This window comes from Amblyomma americanum, chromosome 9, assembly GCF_052857255.1.
Source record: "Amblyomma americanum isolate KBUSLIRL-KWMA chromosome 9, ASM5285725v1, whole genome shotgun sequence".
Classification (NCBI taxonomy): Eukaryota; Metazoa; Arthropoda; class Arachnida; order Ixodida; family Ixodidae; genus Amblyomma; species Amblyomma americanum.
Genome location: NC_135505.1, coordinates 61680061 through 61699565, shown reverse-complemented (window position 1 = coordinate 61699565; position 19505 = coordinate 61680061). Strand labels below are relative to the sequence as shown.

Below are 19505 nucleotides of genomic sequence, written 5' to 3'. Positions count from 1 at the left end.
CCCGAACTCTCGATCTGGTTAAGGCCTGAACGCTAGCCTCACCAAACAAAAGCCCCTTCTCGCGCAGGAGGTGATCGGACCTGTTCGAAAATAGGTACGGGTACTGGGGGGGTAGCATAGATGACACTGCGGCCTCCGTCTCAATTGCTCCGAAAGGTCTTTCAATAACCACTTTTGCTACGGGCAGACACACGCTATGAGCTTCCACGGCTTGCTTGATCCATGCGCACTCGCCCGTGAACATATCGGGTTCTACGTAAGAGGGGTGAACTACATCTATTGTAGCTGCGGAATCACGAAGCACTCGGCACTCTTTCCCGTTCACGAGGAAGTCTCGCATGTAAGGCTCGAGAAGCTTCATGTTCTCGTCAGTGCTACATAATGACAAACACACGACTTTTCTTTTTGTTTCTGGACACTGCGCCGAAAAGTGACCCGGCTTCTGGCACGTATAACACACGCGCGCTTGCCTCCTCTCGAACCGCTTTTTGCGTTCGGCTTCGGCTGCCGCCGTCTCCTTACGTTCGGTCGGACTGCTTTCACTCGCATCCGCACTACGTGTGTCCCCCCTTGCTCTCATGGGTGTGAACTTTGGCCTCTCAGACTTGGAGCCAAATTCACCCTTTTGACCGTCCTTAGCTCCGCGAGCCCGACGCGTCACAAACTCCTCGGCTAGCTCGGCGGCTTTAGCCACTGTACTAACGTCTGGCCTATCCAAGACCCAGTACCGCACGTTCTCAGGTAACCGACTGTAAAACTGTTCCAGCCCGAAACGCTGCAGAATTTTCTCGTGGTCACCAAACGCTTTCTCTTCTTTGAGCCACTCCTGCATGTTTGACAGAAGCCTGTAGGCAAACTCTGTATATGACTCACTTCTGCCTTTTTCATTTTCCCGAAACTTCCGACGGAACGCCTCCGCTGACAGCCTGTACTTTTTTAGCAGACTCGATTTCACTTGGTCGAAATCCTCTGCCTCCTCTCTCTTCAAGCGAGCGACTACGTCGGCCGCCTCGCCGGGTAACAAAGTGAGCAAGCGCTGTGGCCACGTTTCCCGAGAGAACCCCTGCTTCTCGCACGTTCGCTCAAAGTTAACCAGGAACAAACCAATGTCCTCTCCAAGCTTAAACGGCCGCATCAGGTCAGTCATTTTGAACGATACCCGCTCTCCTGCACCGTGTGCCTGACTTCCATTACGAGCGCGTTCCATCTCTACCTCGAGACGCTTCATTTCCAAAGCGTGTTGACGGTCGCGCTCTTCTTTCTCTTTTTGTTCTTTACGTTCGCGCTCGTCTTTCTCTTTTTGCTCTTTACGTTCGCGCTCGTTTTTCTCTTTTTCTTTTTGTTCCCTCTCCTCAATTGTCTCAAGGCATTCCGACAGCTCGTCATCCTCAGCCTCCAACTCAAGAATAGCCCTTAGCAGTTCTGGTTTTCTGAGTTTGTCTGAGACATCCAGACCCAACTCTCTTGCAAGCTCCAGCAATTTCGGTTTGCGCAACGACTTCAAATCCATGGCTGCTCCGAATGCTGCTTTCTCTACTGCCTACTATTGTCTTGCCGCAAACTAACCCGGCAGCAACGACAACCACAATTACCAGCTCTGTTTCTGACACTAACAAAAGCCTGGCAAAACTCAGAAGAAGAAAGTCCCGCACTCACCAAACCTCGCAGCCAAGAATTCAGCGCAGTCGTTCCGCTGCAGGCAACCAGTCATCACACAGGGCTCGTTGCACTGCTCCCGGATGGTCGTTGTGCTGCTCAGCATACAGTTGACCGCATATCTTCGCTGCTGGCCTCCGTTGTCGGGATCCCACCGCTGGCAACCAGTTGTTGCAAATGGGTTGCAAGCCCCAAGGGTAGCGTTGGCCTGGCGGCCTGGGGCAAAGCTGGAAACATCCGAAGGTCCCGGCAAAGGATGAGTCGACTGGCAACAGAACAACTTGTTTATTCTGGCATCGCAAAAGAGCAGCCGGTCAGGGCGACCACGTTACTCGAAGGAAGAAATCGAAGTCTCTTCGTTGGCGTCCGGGGCAGCTCCCTTTATACCCACGGAGTCGAGGGCAAGAAGGAACGGCTTGGGAAGAGGCGTCCGATGCGGCGACGCTTGAACATGTCCAGACGTGACGTGCGCGCCCGCCGGGCCGGCGCCGGTCAGACCTCCTCGCCTCCCAGTTGGGGAGCTCCTCTCCCCGGCTGCCGCGCTTTGACAAGCGTGGGCACCAACATGCACACACACACACACGCACGCACGCACGACACGTGGCACTGAAACCTGCCTGGACGGGCTTGGCGGGAGGCGTTGCGGCAGCGATGAACGGGCCCAAAATGACCGCCACTTTGAACGAAGCCGCGGCGTCCGTTGCATCCGCGCCGGCTATACCGCGCGTCGTAGGCGAGACGTAACAACAGAAGGATTCTCGGAAAAATTTCTTTCCACTAGAGCTGCCTAATGGAGAGGTGGGATAACACGCGGCACCCGAGAATTTTGTTCGTAAGGAAATATGGTTTTTGGCACAAGCGTGTCGCAGATTACTTGTAATTTATCGTAATGTAGCAGCATGTAGCAGGCTTTGCCTTTTGGCGCAGCAATCACATCACTGCTACTTGACAAGTTTCACATACTGCAGCACACTCTGAAAAGGACAGGACCTATACTCTAATGCCCCTGTCACACGGCATTCCTCTAAGGCCTTTCCAGCAAAGGTACCATTTTTCACCAAAGGAGCGAAGGCTTAAAGGGGCAGCGACGCAGCTACACGGTACAGCCCAAAGGTGAAACTGTCGTTTAAGCTAAGTAACCCGCTGCTGTGCTCAAGGCGGCTGAAGTGAGTATTTTAAAATTAATGTGTGGTTTATTCTGTTTACTCGTTGAGCTCAGACAATTTTTTCATTCTAACTGCTTCCTTAAAAAAACTGCAACAGCTACTCTCATCTGCAGCAGCAGGTTTTGTGTATTGCCTTTGCCACCAGGGAAATCGGTGTTGCTGCAACACTTTCACCGTCTTGAAATCTGGGCATAAAATATAAACATCCATACATAAAGCAAAGCCAGACACACCTTTCGTATTTAGAAAAAGAGGTTTTCAAACATTGTTGGCTGTATCTAATTTTTTATTGCTTTTACTTTTTGACGTTGGGGGGCACTGCGATCGTAGGTTCTCGAAGGCTGCACCTTTGGGCTCCAAAGGTCTCTGACAGGCGCCTTCACCTCCAAGGCCCTTAGTGGCAAAGGCGCAACATTTGTGCCGTGTAGCTGCACTCCTTACGCCTTTCGATATAAGGACCTGATTTTCAAAGGCCTTTTCGGTGCCTGTGTGACCGGGGTATAACTCCGATAGCAGTGTAATCCCTGGCAGCCCTCACCAAACAACTGAAGCAGTGAAAGTGGTCGAGTGAGGCAAAGAAATACCTGTCACATGTATTCTCTTCTCTGAACTTTGTTTACCTTGCAATGTTTCCATTAACTACGCTGGCAAGTGCTTAAGGCTTCCGATGCAACACACAGCATTGTTAAAACAGCCATCAACAGGCAATTCACATGCCACTAGCAAAAGGTGCTAATGTTTAAAGTTGTTTTTATGGCCGAAGCAGAACAGTTTCAACAAAATGCAGCATCCTACTTTCATTGCTCCAGTGGTTGCCGCTGTGCCACAAACCCCCCCACATTGCGAAGGTTTCACCCTGACCTAACACTTTTCTGTTATCCCAAAGCAGATAACTTGCGGAGGCAAGATCTCCCCAGCTGGCGTCATCACAAAAATGGTGACTTCCCTTTCATTTTCCAGACCAGCCCCTCCAATCTGTTTTGAGCCCAAGCTTCCAAAGCTCGCTCGCTAAAGAGCTTGCAACAATGTAACGCCCGCCCTGCAAAAGCCTTTAGGGGTAGCATGAATAAATTAATTAATAAATAAACAAATAAATAAGGTCCCAGTTGAGTGCTGGGTCATCAGGATACCTGAGGTTACCTCCTTTTTTGGTTGAGTTTTTGGAGAATTGCCCAGGGCACTTTAAAAGTACGCCAGAACACTTCAGGCAGCTTTCGCAGCATTCCACATCACAAATCCCTTTCTGCGTAAAAAAAAGTGCCCTGCTGAACACTGCTACTGTGAGGGTTTAGACATGCAAGCTATGCCCAGTGCCGCAGCAACATAAATTCGAGAGTTCACAATTCTGCTGGCACCTCGAAGCTCCTGGGTGTACCCCTGCGCATCACTGTCCAAGCTCCCAAGCACAGGTGTCATGTCTTGAAACTTCGCAGGTAAAAGTTGAGAAACACTCACACCAACCAATAATTTATTCTAAGCCCAATGTTTCGAGAGCAACTTAATCCTTTCCTCAGGGGTGACTGATAAGCAAGCAAGCAGCAGCAAAGAACAGACTTCGCTTTCCCTTTGCTATTAAGTGGCGAAGGCCATTAACGTACGCGGAAGGGAGTGTTCCCGGAGTCCTGTTTACCATCACCTTTGTGAGCCGGATGTGCCATGACTCTACGTGACGCCTCTTGAAAGAATTACGTTCCATGGCCAGCACACTCAGTTCTCCAAAAGCAATTTTGTGGTGAGTCTACTTGCAGTGCTTGGCAATGGGGTTATTTTGTCAGTATTTATCAACTTTTATTTCAAACCTAACCAGACGAACATCCTGTGAAGATTTTCTCGTCCCATGTAAACTGATAAGCCCTCCCAGATGGGAGGACTTCCAGGGTTGAAGATGGTCGGTCCTCCCACTTGTGACAGTGCTTTCATTGAGAGGTTTTTCTTCTTCAAAAAAATCTCACACTGCAGCAGATTTCCCATTTACAGTAAAACATACTTTCCACTCTTGTATCGGAGGTTGGCATCATTGTTTGTGGTATAGACCTTGACGACTAACTTCACCTGAACACACCCATAATATTCTTCAGCATACTTTCAAGGCCACAAATAAAACAGCTCTTTAATTGCTCAAGAAAAGTATTGACACAGTATAAAAGCAACACGTTTTCACGCCACGGATCGAAAACAAAGGCATATGCTTTCCAAGCTACAAAACAAGTCTTCAATGAGAATTTTGCTTGTCTACATACAACTAGAACAAAAATACTTCGATTACGTTTTTATTCCTGCGCTGACACGCCGAAGTTGTCTCAGCGACGCACAGCACTGTACTCGATGGCCAACGCAACGATGTTCCTTTGTCGTCATTAAGGACCAGTTTGTGTTCGCAGCACCTAAGAATGCTGCAGTATTGATGAATATGCAAGATCACAAAAAAATATAACAGGTTAGTAAGCAAGAAAGCTCGGAGGAAAACGGGCATCGCCAGACTCAACGCGAGACGGACAAAGCTACTGCTACACCCTAGAGTCTCTGGTTTGTACTAAGCGCAAGGATGCTCAAAACGCTCCCGAAGGCTAATGATCTTTACAGCGCACACCCAGATCAACGCTTCAAGCAGTATAACGCGCTCGTAAACAAAACGCTCGGTTCCGATTTTGCCGGTGATGATTAATACCAGGTCGGCCAGGAACACCAGCTTCAGAACACTTTAATGGATGTAGTACTTATACCTGGAGCAACATTCGGAAGTCACCACCAACCAACTCACCTTGCCCTCTTCTTTCGGAGGCACGAACACAACGGCGGCGATGCAGACGAGCTGAAAGATCGCCCCCAGGAAGAGGCCGTAGCGAAGCAGCTCATCGACCAACTCGGCCATCGCTCTGACCTTCTAGCTTACAACAGCAGGATGATTCAGAGACGCAAAACTTGCAAGATCGAACAGGTAACCCAAGCTACAAGAATGTAAACAATGCCTACAACGAAAACGTCGATGCCGCTGATGCCAATCAACCAGAATGGCTCGACTTGTCGGACGTCTTCGGCTGACCAGCATCGGCTTAGAGTTTTCGATGGGTTAACTTATTTATGCCCCTAAATCACATCAATACTCGCATGTTTATTGTATTCTTGAATAATAATTTGCTTCTACGTGTTTTTTTACTTATATGTAATTTTTGTTGGAAAATTATGGCCGGCGAAGGCCTGCAGTTTCGTTTTCGAAAGCTAGCGCTAGAAGCAGAAGTGCGGGACGTTTTCATTTATGGCCGAGTTTCTTACTGTACATTAGAAACCCTATGTATTATGTATGGTATTTCATGGTGCCGTTCCTTTGTATTCTGGATATTAACAGCAGTCTTCTGAAGACTTACAGCACAAGCCATTTAACCGCAATCTTCAATGAAGCAATCGCGCCAATAATAAGCCTACAAAATGACGACATAAACTCATAGAGTTTCTTACTATTAACAGTAAGAAACAGTAAGAATTAATAGTAAGGAACTCTATGCATAAACTATTGATTGCCCAGCGCTCATCCCGTAGTGTACTGGAAGAAATGATAAAAGGAACATAAATAAAAATTGTATAATTTATTGCCGGATGCAGCGCACAATTCGATGCTTTAAAACAGAAGAATTAGCGTCATCGGAAGTCAATGCATTATATCCGTAAAAACACCGGCGTTCAACCACGCACGAAGACCCGCCGCGGTGGCCCAGCGGTTGGAGCGCGCTCGGCTACTGAGACGGAGTTCCCGGGTTCAAACCCGGCCGAGAAAAATAAAATTGGTTTAGGAATAAAATTCGTTTTGGGGGAATGGGAATGGCGCAGCAATTGTCTCACGCCTCGGCGGACACCCGAACCGCGCCGCAAGGGAAGGGAGGAAGTGAAAGAAGAAAGAGGTTCTGTAGCGGAGGGCTGCGGAATAATTTCGACTACTTGGGGATTTTTAATGACCTGCGGTGGCTCAGTATGTGGTATTCACTCCTCTGCCGGATTTCGCCGGGCCCCCAAATATTGAGCTGGACAGCGACATAGCAATAGAAGAAGTCCGAGCAGCACTTCATAGCTAGACTCTGGAACACAACGCCAAGAGAAAATCGGATAGCAAATGATGCCCTCAGGAACCTAGATGACCATTCCCTACAAGAACTTACCGATCTCTTCAACAAGCATATTGGCAGAGCGGCACGCTGCCAGAGGAGTGGACGCATGGAATGGTTATCCTCATACCTAAACGTAACAAATCAGTCGCCCCATCTCCATTACCTCAAGCCTAGGCAAATTATTTGAGCAAGTCATACTGGCTAGACTGCACACCCGCATGGTAGATAGCAGTCAATACCCACACTCTATGATTGGTTTCCGATCTGGCCTATCCGCGCAAGATGCCATTCTTCGGATTACGACAGATATTCTGGACACCCTCATACCTACACACACCAAAGAGTGCGCGAACACACAGATGAGCTCAGTGCTGCAGGAGGTTCTGGGTCAGTATTTGGTAGGTGGCAGTTTAGACTAGCTCTGCCGCTAGCATAATTTAGCATTGCAGTTTTAAAGCGAAAGCTTTACTACGCCAGCCAGCGAGCCATTTCGGCTCGTCCGGCACTTCAGCCGTATGCCGTGGCCAACGAACGATCTTGAGCCGCCGTTGCCTAGCAACGCCACAGCCGCGCTCAAACAGATGGCGCTGCCGTCGACGCTCGCTCCACCTGATGTGCCCCGCTGGGGTAGAGGGAGAGGAGGTGTCGCCTCGCGGTGGATATACTGGAGCTGCTCCTGCTAGCTCCTGCTAGGGAGCCTACATACATGCCGCCTGCCGCCTGGAGGGGGCGCGACATGTAGGCTCCCTAGCTCCTGCACGGTGCGCGCGCCCCTCGCGGCGGAAAGGGCAGACCGGGTGGGAGACGCTCGCCGGCCCGCGCCGCTCAGATGCAGCAAAACTGCCCGGGCGCGCGTCCTATTCTTCCTTCGCTCGTTGCTTTAGGGATATTCTGTGGTCACAGATCAATTACTGCGCAGCAGTCTACAATAGCACATACTTGAACTCCCCAGGGACAATGTTTTGGAAGTCCCCAGGGACGTCCCCAAACAAGTTCTACGATCCGAAGCGACGGGAACAGTGAATGGCTCTCGTCCCGACGGGCAGTGAGGCGGCAATCATGTCAGGATTCGCCGCATGACGTTGTTCCCAAAAGAGAAAAAGAAGGCACTCACAAACCCCTGCATTCGTAATTTTTCTCACCATCTGAAAAAAAATCGAGCTATTCGGCAATGTGGCCCTTGTATTTTGTGTTCCCATTTAGCCTACCCGACAGAACGAAAGGGCGTGCCCTAGGAACCACAGAACGCGTCTGGTGGCGGGCGCCGACGCAGGTAGTTTTTACATAACGCTCAATTAACGTGTGGTTTGGTCACGATATCAGCAAGTGTTTGTCAGTGCTTTTGTTCCCTTTTGTCGATTGTAACTTTTTTTCCGGGAAGGGCCCCACAAACACTCGGCTCCGACACAGGCTAAAAGAAAATGTGTCCATTTTCCAATAATAATACAGTCTTTAAATAAAACAATACGAAATTTTATAGTTGCAATCATTTCCTCAACCATCATACAGATGCGAAAACAAAACATTTAAAGAAAGGCGTATCTTGAAGGCAAATAAAAAATTTTAATTCGTATGTTCCAATCAGAACATTTGTAATTAAAGGGTCAACCTAGTATACTGGATCAGCCACCTCCTGTGCGCATACCAGTGCAGTGTGGCGAGAATGATCAAAGGGCGTCATCTTGAGATTCGCTGCGGAGACCACCGCTACATGCCGTACGTCCTTTTAAAACTTCTGTCATCAGGAGAAGAGGAATCCGACCCACCGGAGAGATAATTGAAGCCTTCGAAAAAAATTCTGCCAATCTACTACGTCAGTTATCTCAATTATTCTCACAGGCAGGGAGATGTCGCTTTCTATGAGCCTAGCTGGCCGACGTACGCGAATTTACAGGCCTTTCGTCAGCTTCTGGTATTTTTTCTCCGTTTCAGCTCCTCCTCCATTCATTGCTCTTTTCCTTCCGTACCTTTTCCTTCCTTCTCCACCGCCACTTCCTTCGCAGTGTTCTTTTTCTTTTCATTCTCGCAGCTTTTTCCTAAGTGCGCCCTCACCTCTCACAACAATCCTGCCGTCCCGCTTGATCGACTTGCTCGTGGCTGGCTTTGTGTCGCGTTGTACCACATGTGGGGGCTGCCACAAATCTTGATATGTATTTTTCTACTTCTTTCTTCACCGTATTTTTTATCCCCTCCCTTCAATCCATTGCTGTGTGTTGCTTCTTGCCGTTGGGCACCCTTCTCCTTGTGTCGTCTGCTCTGTTTCTCGTGCTTTGCTACTTGGAGACACACGCCCAGCATAAAGCCAGGGCTCATCCATGTCTCTCTGTGTGGTGTCTTCATGTTCCCGCACTGTTTATTTATCGCTGTGTCACTCCAACTAGGCCAAATCGCCACCACCTCGCTGCAACAATCTCGAAAACTAGCCGACGGCCGCCGCAAACTGGGCGCGCGCCCGACCCAGGCGGCCGCGACTCTCCCAACGCATCTGCTCCGGCGGCCACCGGTGGCGCTGCCTGTTCGCCGAGAGTGCTGCCCCCTGGTTTCCTGCCCGGTGCCCATAGCTATTTCTTCTTCCTCTGGGTTAGTTCCCTGGGGTAATTCTTTTATAATTGGAGGGGTATGTGGGATGTACGCAACCGCTGTGGCTCCGTGCTGGTCGCACGCAGCATCTACCCACACGGCGTTCTGTTCTTCGCCGTATCGTTCATGAAGGGCCGCTGCCCTGGCTTATTCCCGTCGCTCGCGGTTTCGGTCGGGAATCGGGATGCACGTTATGAGGAGGTGACCAAATGCGTAGCCTTTGACGAATTTCTTTAATAATAATAATAATTGGTTTTTGGGGAAAGGAAATGGCGCAGTATCTGTCTCATATATCGTTGGACATCCGAACCACGCCATAAGGGAAGGGATAAAGGAGGGAGTGAAAGAAGTAAGAAATAGGTGCCGTAGTGGAGGGCTCCGGAAAAATTTCGACCACCTGGGGATCTTTAACGTGCATTGACATCGCACAGCACAGCAGCCGCCGCGGTCGGGTTCGAACCCGGGAACTCCGGATCAGTAGCCGATCGCCCTAACCACTGAGCCTCCGCGGTGGGTCCGACCACCACTTTTCAAAACATGTTGGCTCAGCGCAGTCATATTTCGTGGTCATTTGTGACTACACTGCTGTCCTTAAACTTAAGTAAAATCACGTAACCTACGCGATTGAAACAAGAGCCAATTTCACCTTGCGGTTTCTATTTCATTTCTTTAGACCAAGTGGACACTTCCTAAGCCAGTTTTGGCAAACGGTTACTGTGGCCCGAACTGCTTTCCGGCGGTGCGTTAGAATGTCTTGCCTAATAAAAAAATTGCCCAGAAAGAGGAAATCGTCACTGAGCGCTGAAATCACCTAAGGCAACGATAGGAGAACACGCGCTTCAAAAGTTTTCTTTACTAAACTTGAGGGCTTCCTCTATTTGTCAAATGCATAGCAGTTACCTTTTGCACTGCATCGCATCTTGTTCTTAAAACCAAAACTTTATTACAAACAATTAAAACCACGTGAACGTCATATTTAGGATAGATAGCAACAAGTAAAACAAGCTCTAAGACATAGCTGGGCAGACAAAATGGTTTGTTTAAAAAAAAATTCGAAGTAATCGTAAGATCCATGGCATGGAATAGATAGGAATAGCTTTTAGGGAGTGCGGGGATGCGAATTTGGAGCTTAGAGAATATATGCCTGCCGGTAGGGGTGCTGGCTAGGCGCAGATATTGGGCTTGTAAATGCGCTTCGGTTAATTGTTGTATGGTGTTATGCACACTTAACTCTGCGTTCGTTGTTGGTGGTTTTAGGCAGGCAGAGCGCTGCTTTAGTAGCTTGTCTGATTATAGAGTTTGTTTGGGTTTCGATTCCATTGAGTTTGAGCTATATTGACACGAGGATTGGAAGTAGAAGAAGAAAGAGATCGCAGCCTCTAGAAGTAGACGACGCTGAAGTGTAGTTCCTGGGCACAGGGGTCTTCTATTAAATGGATCAGCTGATGCTTTAGCGAAGGCAGCCCTGAGTGGACCGATTGTTGACCCGCTTCCAACAACTGCTTACATCACGGCGGCACGCTTTCGACGGTACACTGTAATGAACGAATTGGGCGCATCAGCGCTTACTTCCTTGGACGACTTCCAGCACCTACTGTTCCCATGGAGAAGCTCAGCCTGGCGATCGCGCAATCTTGAAGTTTCCTTCACGAGGCTTCGTTGCCGGGTGCCGCAACTAAATTTTTACCTATACAGGCCTGGTCTGGCGATCTCCCCATTGTGTCTGTATTGTGCGGAGCCGGAAACAATAGAGCACTTTATTCTTTTTTGCCGTCGCTACTCATCGATTAGGAGGCGACTATTAGAAGTTCCAATACAGAATCTCAGTTTGCGCCTGTCTTCTGCGGTTGTTCTGTCTCTTGGCGCTTCTATGCTTGGCCATACCAATGGGAATGTTTGCTTTGCCGTTCAAAATTATCTCCTAGAATCAAAACGTCTACCAGCATGAACTTTCGTCCTGCCCATCCCATTATCAGCTTCTGTATTTCGGTTTTTACAACCACTTATAGTAATCCCTGCCCCTTCTTTGCCTAAATTTTAGTTTGTATGACCCCCCTAACCTCCTGCAACCACCTCGGCTACGGAAACTGTGCGATCCAAATTTTGGTAGGTCATCCCATGCTTGCCACATGCAACTGGTCATTTAAATAGTCACCGCCTGGTTATGGCCAATCCCCCTCTTGGGTATGTGCTATTGTGTGAGGTCAACAACAACAACAACAAGTGTAGGTCCGTTTTCTCTGGTGCCCTCGTTCAGCCGCTGCAGTTCCTTTTCAGTGTAACAACTGTTACACATCTGTTGGAGCAGTGCTGGGTACGCTTCCCGACCTGCGTACGCCTACGAGATAAAGACGGCACTCACACCGGTCCATCAGCGCCCAAGCCGCCGCCTCCGCGGTGAGACACCTGAGTTCGGGCCTCTTGACAACCCGACGAGGAAGACGCATCATCGACCGACGGTCCCACCGGAAATGGCCACAGACAGTAGGTTCCCGGCGCCCATCCTCTACCACACGCCGCGAACACTGCCATCTTTTCACGGCGACGTGTACGAAGATGCGGAAGACTGGCTGGACATCTTCGAGCGGGTCGCCCGCTACAACGGTTGGAGCGACGACCGTAAGCTCCATAATGTGTATTTTGCACTCCAGGACTCCGCTAGGACATGGTACGAGAACCACGAGAGCAACCTGTCCACCTGGGAGACATTTCGCCAAAATCTCATAGCTACATTCCCCAACGCAGACCGCCGGGAGAAAGCTGAAGCTGCGCTTCGCTCCCGTAACCAGCGGACTAACGAAAGCGTCCGCATGTATGTAGAGGACATGACGCGCCTCTTCAAGCGTGCTGACCCATCCATGGCGGAGGAGACGAAGCTTCGCCACCTCATGCGCGGGGTCAAGCAGGAACTTTTCGCCGGTCATGTGCGCAGTCCACCGCATACTGTTGCCGAATTCCTCACGGAAGCGACTACCATGGAGACGACGCTCCTGCAACGAGCCCGGCAATACAATCGGGATGTAAGCACGCTTGGGCCCGCTGTTTCTTCGATGCCGCTAGGGAGTGATGCGGCCGTTTTACGGGACCTAATCAGGTCGATCGTCAGAGAGGAATTACAAGCCCTCCAGCTGCCTCCCAGCGCACCGTCTGTTACATCGCTGTCTGAAGTCGTCCGGGACGAGGTGCGCCTAGCAGCACAGCAGCAACAACTGTCTGAGATCCCAAGACAGACTGAGGTCAGACCAACCTATGCATCTGTCCTCTGCCGGGCCCCAACGCCAGGCTACGACGTGAATACCGCGACTCACGCAGCGCAGCAGTCTGGTCTTTCCCGTGTGCCTGCTCGCCCAGCTTATCAGCGGCCACGGAAGTGTGAAGTGTGGCGTGCACCGGACCGGCGGCCCCTTTGCTACCACTGTGGTGAGGCGGGACATCTTTACAGGGCCTGCCCGTACCGCCGAGTGGGTCTGCGTGGTTTCGCGCCCGACGACCCTTGCCCCCGGAATGGCGAACGACCATTCGAAATTGAAGCTCATCTGTCGGCCCGTCAGAGGCCTGGGACATACGGTCGCTACGATCCTAGGTCGTCATCTCCGCTGTGTTACCGTTCCCCAAGCCCTCGCCGAGACGCCGGCTACCCTGAGCGGCGTTCTCCCAGTCCACTCCGGGAAAACTAATTCCAGCGGTCTCCGGAGGCAAGGCCGCTGCTGTCGGGAAAACTGAAGATCCTCCGCCGCCGATATACCGATACGCTGATTCCTCACCGGGGCAGGGTAGCGACAGCATCCGACGCGCTACTTCTGATTTGCGTGTGACGATTGACGGAACTGACACCATCGCTTTACTTGATACTGGGCCTGACTATTCCGTGATGAGCCACACCCTCGCCCAGGAACTGAGCAAAGTTTTGACACCATGGTTGGGCCCTAGCATTCGCACGGCTGGAGGTCACCTCATTAGCCCGGCCGGAAGGTGCACAGCCCGAGTCGGCATCCGCGGTTTCGTCTACGTGGGTGAATTCGTCGTGTTGAGCGAGTGTTCGAGAGATTTGATCCTGGGCCTCGACTTTCTACAGGCAAACGGTGCTGTGATCGATCTACACGAGGCGCGAGTCACATTTTCGACGAAGCAAGCCGTGGCGCACAGTAACACAGAAGGCCCAGGAGTCAACGCTCTGCGTATAGTCGAGGACGACGTAATGCTGCCACCACGGTCCAGTGTGCTGGTGTTAGTGAGGAACGACTCGTTTCACGACTACGAAGGTATTGCGGACAGTCACCCTTCGCTGTTGCTCGAGAAGGGTGTGGCTATCGCGCGCGGTCTTGTTGAACTGAATGACGGCTGTGCGACAGTTTTTCTGACGAATTTCACGAACGAAATTCAGCACCTCGCCAAGGGAACGGCCGTCGCCTTCCTCGACGACGTGGATAGGTTGCCGAATCTGTGCCCCGTACAGGTGAATCTTCACGACGATGCCGCACCAAGTAACGCCCTTCAGAAGGTTAAAATCAACCCGGAGTTGTCACCTCATCAGAAGAACCTTCTGTCGTCGCTGCTACTTGATTTTAAAGATTGCTTCGCGGCGAGCTCCAAGGTCGGACGTACGCCGGTAGCAAGCATCGCATTGCCACCGATTCGGCCACGCCACCAGTTTGTCAGCGTCCATACCGCGTTTCGCCTAAAGAGCGCGAAGCTATTAGGACGCAAGTCGATGAAATTCTTGCAGACGACGTTATACAACCGTAAACAAGTCCGTGGGCGTCGCCGGTGGTCCTGGTGAAAAAGAAAGACAACACGTTGCGATTCTGTGTTGATTACAGGAAACTGAATAATGTTACCAAAAAGGACGTATACCCACTCCCGAGGATCGATGATACCCTTGACCGACTCCGGGACGCCAGGTTCTTCTCTTCCTTAGATCTGAAAAGCGGATATTGGCAGATCGAGGTGGACGAGCGAGACCGCGAGAAAACGGCTTTCGTGACACCCGACGGTCTGTACGAATTTAAGGTGCTCCCGTTTGGACTTTGCTCCGCTCCGGCCACATTTCAACGCATGATGGACACTGTTTTAGCTGGTTTGAAGTGGCAGACGTGCCTTGTGTACCTGGACGACGTGGTCATCTTTTCGTCTAGCTTCGAACAACACTTGCAGCGATTGCGCATTGTCCTTCAAGCTCTTCAGTCTGCACAACTAACGATCAAGCCAGAGAAATGCCATTTCGCCTTCGAGGAGCTCCGTTTCTTAGGACATGTCAGCGCACAAGGTGTTCTTCCAGACCCCGACAAGACTTCCGCCGTCTCCAGTTTACCACGCCCAACCGACAAGAAGGCCCTCCGACGTTTTTTGGTCCTCTGCTCGTATTACCGCCGCTTTGTTAAAGATTTCTCTCGCCTAGCTGAGCCATTGGCTGCCTTGACTCGAGATGACACAACCTTCGTAAAGGGAAGTGCCCAAGACGCAGCCTTCGAGGAACTCCGCTGCCGCCTTCAAAGTCCACCAATACTAGCTTATTTTGACGAGAATGCAGAGACTGATGTCCACACTGACGCTAGCAATGTCGGCCTCGGAGCGATCCTCGTACAGTGGCAGGACGGCGCAGAGCGAGTAATCGCCTACGCGAGCCGCACTTTCTCGATCGGAACGGAACTATTCGACGACCGAAAAAGAGTGCCTTGCCGTCATCTGGGCTCTGAGTAAGTTTCCACCTTACATCTACGGCCGACCGTTTCGTGTTGTCAGCGATCATCACTCGCTATGCTGGCTGGCCAGCATTCAAGACCCTTCTGGCCGGTTGGCCAGATGGAGCCTCCGTTTACAGGAGTACGACGTTACGGTCGTCTATAAATCGGGTCGGCAGCACCAGGACGCGGACTGTTTATCACGACCGCCCGTGGAACCGGCTACGCAAGACATCCCCGAAGATTGCCCTGTTCTTTGGGCCATTAGCATCTCCCTTATGGCGCAGCTTCAACGAGCAGATTCTGAGTTGGCGCCACTCGTTAAGTATCTGGAGTGTTTGAATTCTCATGTACCTCGTGTGTTTCGCCGTGGACTACAGACCTTCATTCTGCGGCGTGGAGTCCTCTACAAGCGCAACTTTGACAGCAACAAAGAGACGTTTCTGATTGTTGTGCCATCCAAGTTACGCTCCGAAATCTTAAGCGCTTGTCATGATGAACCATCCGCCGGCTACTTGGGGGTTAGTCGCACACTGGCAAAGATTCGGCTTAAGTATTACTGGCCCAATTTACTCCCATCCGTGCGTAGATACGTAACAACATGCCGGGATTGCCAACGGCGCAAATCTCCTCCTCTGAAGCCAGCCGGCTTTCTGGAGCCCATAGCACCACCAAAGACCCCTTTTCAGCAGATTGGCATAGACCTCCTCGGCCCTTTTCCGAAGTCGACCAGAGGAAACCGGTGGATTGCGGTAGTGACAGATTATTTGACCCGATACGCTGAGACCACGTCACTTGCAAACGGTACTGCTGCTGAAGTCGCCGACTTCTTCGTCCACAACATCGTCCTGCGTCATGGCGCTCCTGCAGCTATCATTACTGACCGTGGAGCTGCATTTACGGCCCGCTTCACTCAGGCTGTACTCAAGCTCACGCACACCAGCCATAGACGTACAACAACCTACCACCCACAGACAAATGGCTTGGTAGAACGCCTCAACAGGACCTTGACCGACATGCTTTCCATGTATATTGATATCGAGCACAAGACATGGGAGGAAATTCTCTCATACGCAACATTCGCGTATAATACCGCGCAGCAAGAGACGACGCAGTTCACTCCGTTCGAATTAGTCTTCGGTCGACAGGTTACCACCCCCCTCGATGCTATGCTACCCGTGGACCTCCCTGACAGTGAGAGTGAACTTGTTGTCGACGTCGCCACCTATGTTCAGCGCGCAGAAGAAGCACGGCAACTGGCCAGACACCGCATTCACCGTCAGCAGCAGATCGATGCTGACCGCTACAACCTTGGACGCTGCTACGTTACCTACCACCCAGGCGACTATGTGTGGGTTTGGACGCCCGTTCGTCGTCGCGGGCTGTCCGAAAAGTTACTGCGCCGCTACTTCGGCCCTTACCTTGTTGTCCGCCGCCTCAGCGACGTAACGTACGAAGTTGCACCAGCCTCGCCAGCTCGTTCATCGCACAACGGCAAGCGCAGCGACGTTGTGCATGTGGTGCGAATGAAGCCGTACTACGAGCGACCCCCCGAGTGACTTTCCGGCTGCATGTAGTCATATTCCGTGATGTCAGACTCGTGGTGTACCTCTCGAACACTTTTTCTCCCCGATATTCGGTCTGACGGTAACACCGCATCGGGGCGATGCTCCTGAAGAGGGGGCAGTGACACGAGGATTGGAAGTAGAAGAAAGAGATCGCAGCCTCTAGAAGTAGACGACGCTGAAGTGTAGGTCCGTTTTCTCGGTGTGTGAGGTCAACAACAATAACAACAATTCTCTGGTGCCCTCGTTCAGCCGCTGCAGTTCCTTTTCAGTGTAACAACTGTTACAATATATTGGGTAGAATACAGTATACTCTACTCATAGTGTAGGCTAGTCGCAGAGTATCGCGCGCGCGCTTCCCTTAGTCCGTGAGCTTTCCCAGTGACTACGTATTAGCTGCGTTGTGGCTGCTAGCCTGCTCTAGCTTAACTGTTTGATGGTTTCAGTATTTTTCTTATCTTGTTGGAGGTAGAGGCCCAGGATGCGAATGGTTCGCACCTGTGGTACCTCCCTGTACGCAGATTCTGATGGGAGTGTGGTACGTTTTGGCCTGGGGCGGGATCAAGAAAAGTTCCGACTTTTAGTGTGAGCAGGTGAGGCCTATATACCTTATATTGACCTCTCCCTGTATTACCGTTGCGGCTGTTTGTATTCTGTCTTCGATTTGGGCGTCTGACTACAGGGTGATATCATCCGCGTACAAGGTATGGTCAAGATAGGGAATGTGCTGCGACTTCCGCGCAAGCGGAATAAGTACTGCGTTAAAAAGGAAAGGTGACAGCACGGAGCCTTGGGGTGCCTATGTTCGCTAGTGTGTAGCGGCATGTACAAAGGTTGTCTGCGCACATGCTTGCCTTAAGGTTTTGCATTAAACCCCTTATGTAATTGTAAGTTCGCTGGCCAACATCTAGGTCTACCATGGCTTTTAGGATGGCCTCGTGCTTGACATTATCGAAGGCCTTCTTGAGGTCAATGCCAGTACTGCTTGAAACCCTGGCAATGAGGCGCCGCCGATTCTTTAGCCCGAGGGTCTAGAAACCGGGCACAGGCGGACCTTATGGGGGGGTTTCTCAAAGGAGCGTGCGTGCACCTTCGCTGAACTCGTTGCGAATGCTTGTGCTGAAAGGCAAATATACCCACCCCCGGCGCCTCCCTCACAACCAGGGAGCAACACCTTTGGCGCCGTCTGCAAACGCGGACAATACCTATGCCCCCTCTCCCACTACCGACCCATCCCACCTTCCTGCCCTCTGTGCAATGCACAGAAGGCAAACCTGACCCGTATCCTCCTGGCCTGTCCGGCTTCGATCGCCTCCACCCGGCGGGCCGGTGCCAATCCAAACATGGGAGGACTGGGAGACCTCACTACGCTCCATGGATCCGGCAAGACCAAAAATCGTCGCCAGCCGCGCTGCCAGCGTCACGGACCTTTTAGGCATCAACTTTTGAGTGTGGTGAGGTCGTGCGGGGACCCAGGGGCCTGGGAGACCCGAATTTCTCTGCTCAATAAAGTTTTTCTCTCTCACAGCACACGGGCGCCTTCGCGTTTCGCCTCCAACGAAGCTCGGCCGCCGCGGCCGGGTTCGAACCAAGGGAACTCGATCCGGCTCAGTAGTCGAGCGCTCTAACCACTGAGCACCCCCCCCCCCCCCTCTCCGGGCATAAAACAATTACTGCGCCATTTCCTTTTCTCAAAAACCAATTTTCCAACCATAGAGAAAGAAATTTAAAAAAAAGTAGATCACGTGTGGCACACTTCTCCTGCCTATTCGTTAGTTCACAGATTAGAAATAAGATGAAGTGGAGAATTTATCCTTTTATCTGAAGAGCTTGAACCAAAAAAAAAAATGGCTATCGGCTTAGCACGGTTTTTGCAGGTGGACACCACACCATGAACCTCAAAGCACGATTGAGGTGTCCTCTAGCTCTGACCTAGCTACGGGCCTTTTCCTCAAAACCAGCAGTCGAAACCTTCCCTGCCTTTGAGAAAAGGAAAGGCGCACAACTACCTCAGTTTGTGAGGACGCCGCTAACTACTCACAGGAGATGGAGGTGTCCACTGACTCAGTTCCAGTTACACTTGCTATTCAGAGGCTTCGCAGACATACGCAAGACATGCCACTGATACTCGGGGGGAGGGGGGGGGGTGCAGCTGAAAGCGCTTAGGCACTAAAAATTAGCTACAGTTTAACTACTGGAAAACCTGGTTAGAGAGCGAAAGCTGTGTTGTATAGGGCAAGCAGATGCGGCTTGGCGTCTGTAACGTGGAGTGCGTTTCGCACATTGGATAGGCAGCGCACCTGCCCAGCCACCCTGGCAGGCGGCAGTTAATGGTTCATCACGAGAGGTTGGTCACCCAATGAACGTTGCGGCCTATTCTACTGCCCGGTGAATCGAAAGGTCAAAGTCAAAGGTCAAGTGTTGGACCACATATCAGCCTGACTACACCCTCTGCAGGGCAAAGGCCTCTCCCATGTCTCTCCAATTAACCCGATCCTTTGTCAGCTGCGCCCACGCTATGCCTGCGAAATTCCTAATCTTATCCGCCCACCTAACCTTCTGCCGTCCCCTGCTACGCTTGCCTTCTCTTGGAATCCATTCCGTTACCCTTAAGGATCAGCGGTTGTCTTCCCTTCACATCACATGCCCTATCCAAGCCCATTTCTTCCTCTGGAAAATACTGGAAGATATCTATAGCAACTGCACAGCTACCATAGTCCTCCATAAAGTCAGCAATCAGCGTCAGGCAAGGGATAC

General features: G+C 51.1%; 1 protein-coding gene across 2 annotated transcripts in view; it reads right to left on the bottom strand.

Moving 5' to 3' along the window:
- The window catches only part of LOC144104904 (uncharacterized), a 29089-nt gene extending 23241 nt beyond the window's left edge, over window positions 1-5848 (bottom strand). Inside the window, exon 1 of one of the 2 annotated variants that reach the window (XM_077638139.1) lies at window positions 5584-5848. In XM_077638139.1, coding sequence (XP_077494265.1) covers window positions 5584-5694 — 111 coding nt within the window. In that variant the 5' untranslated portion in view covers window positions 5695-5848. The remainder of the gene's footprint in view (window positions 1-5583) is intronic. The other variant, XM_077638140.1, reaches the window with a different exon arrangement.
- Between the last annotated feature and the right edge of the window lie 13657 nt (window positions 5849-19505).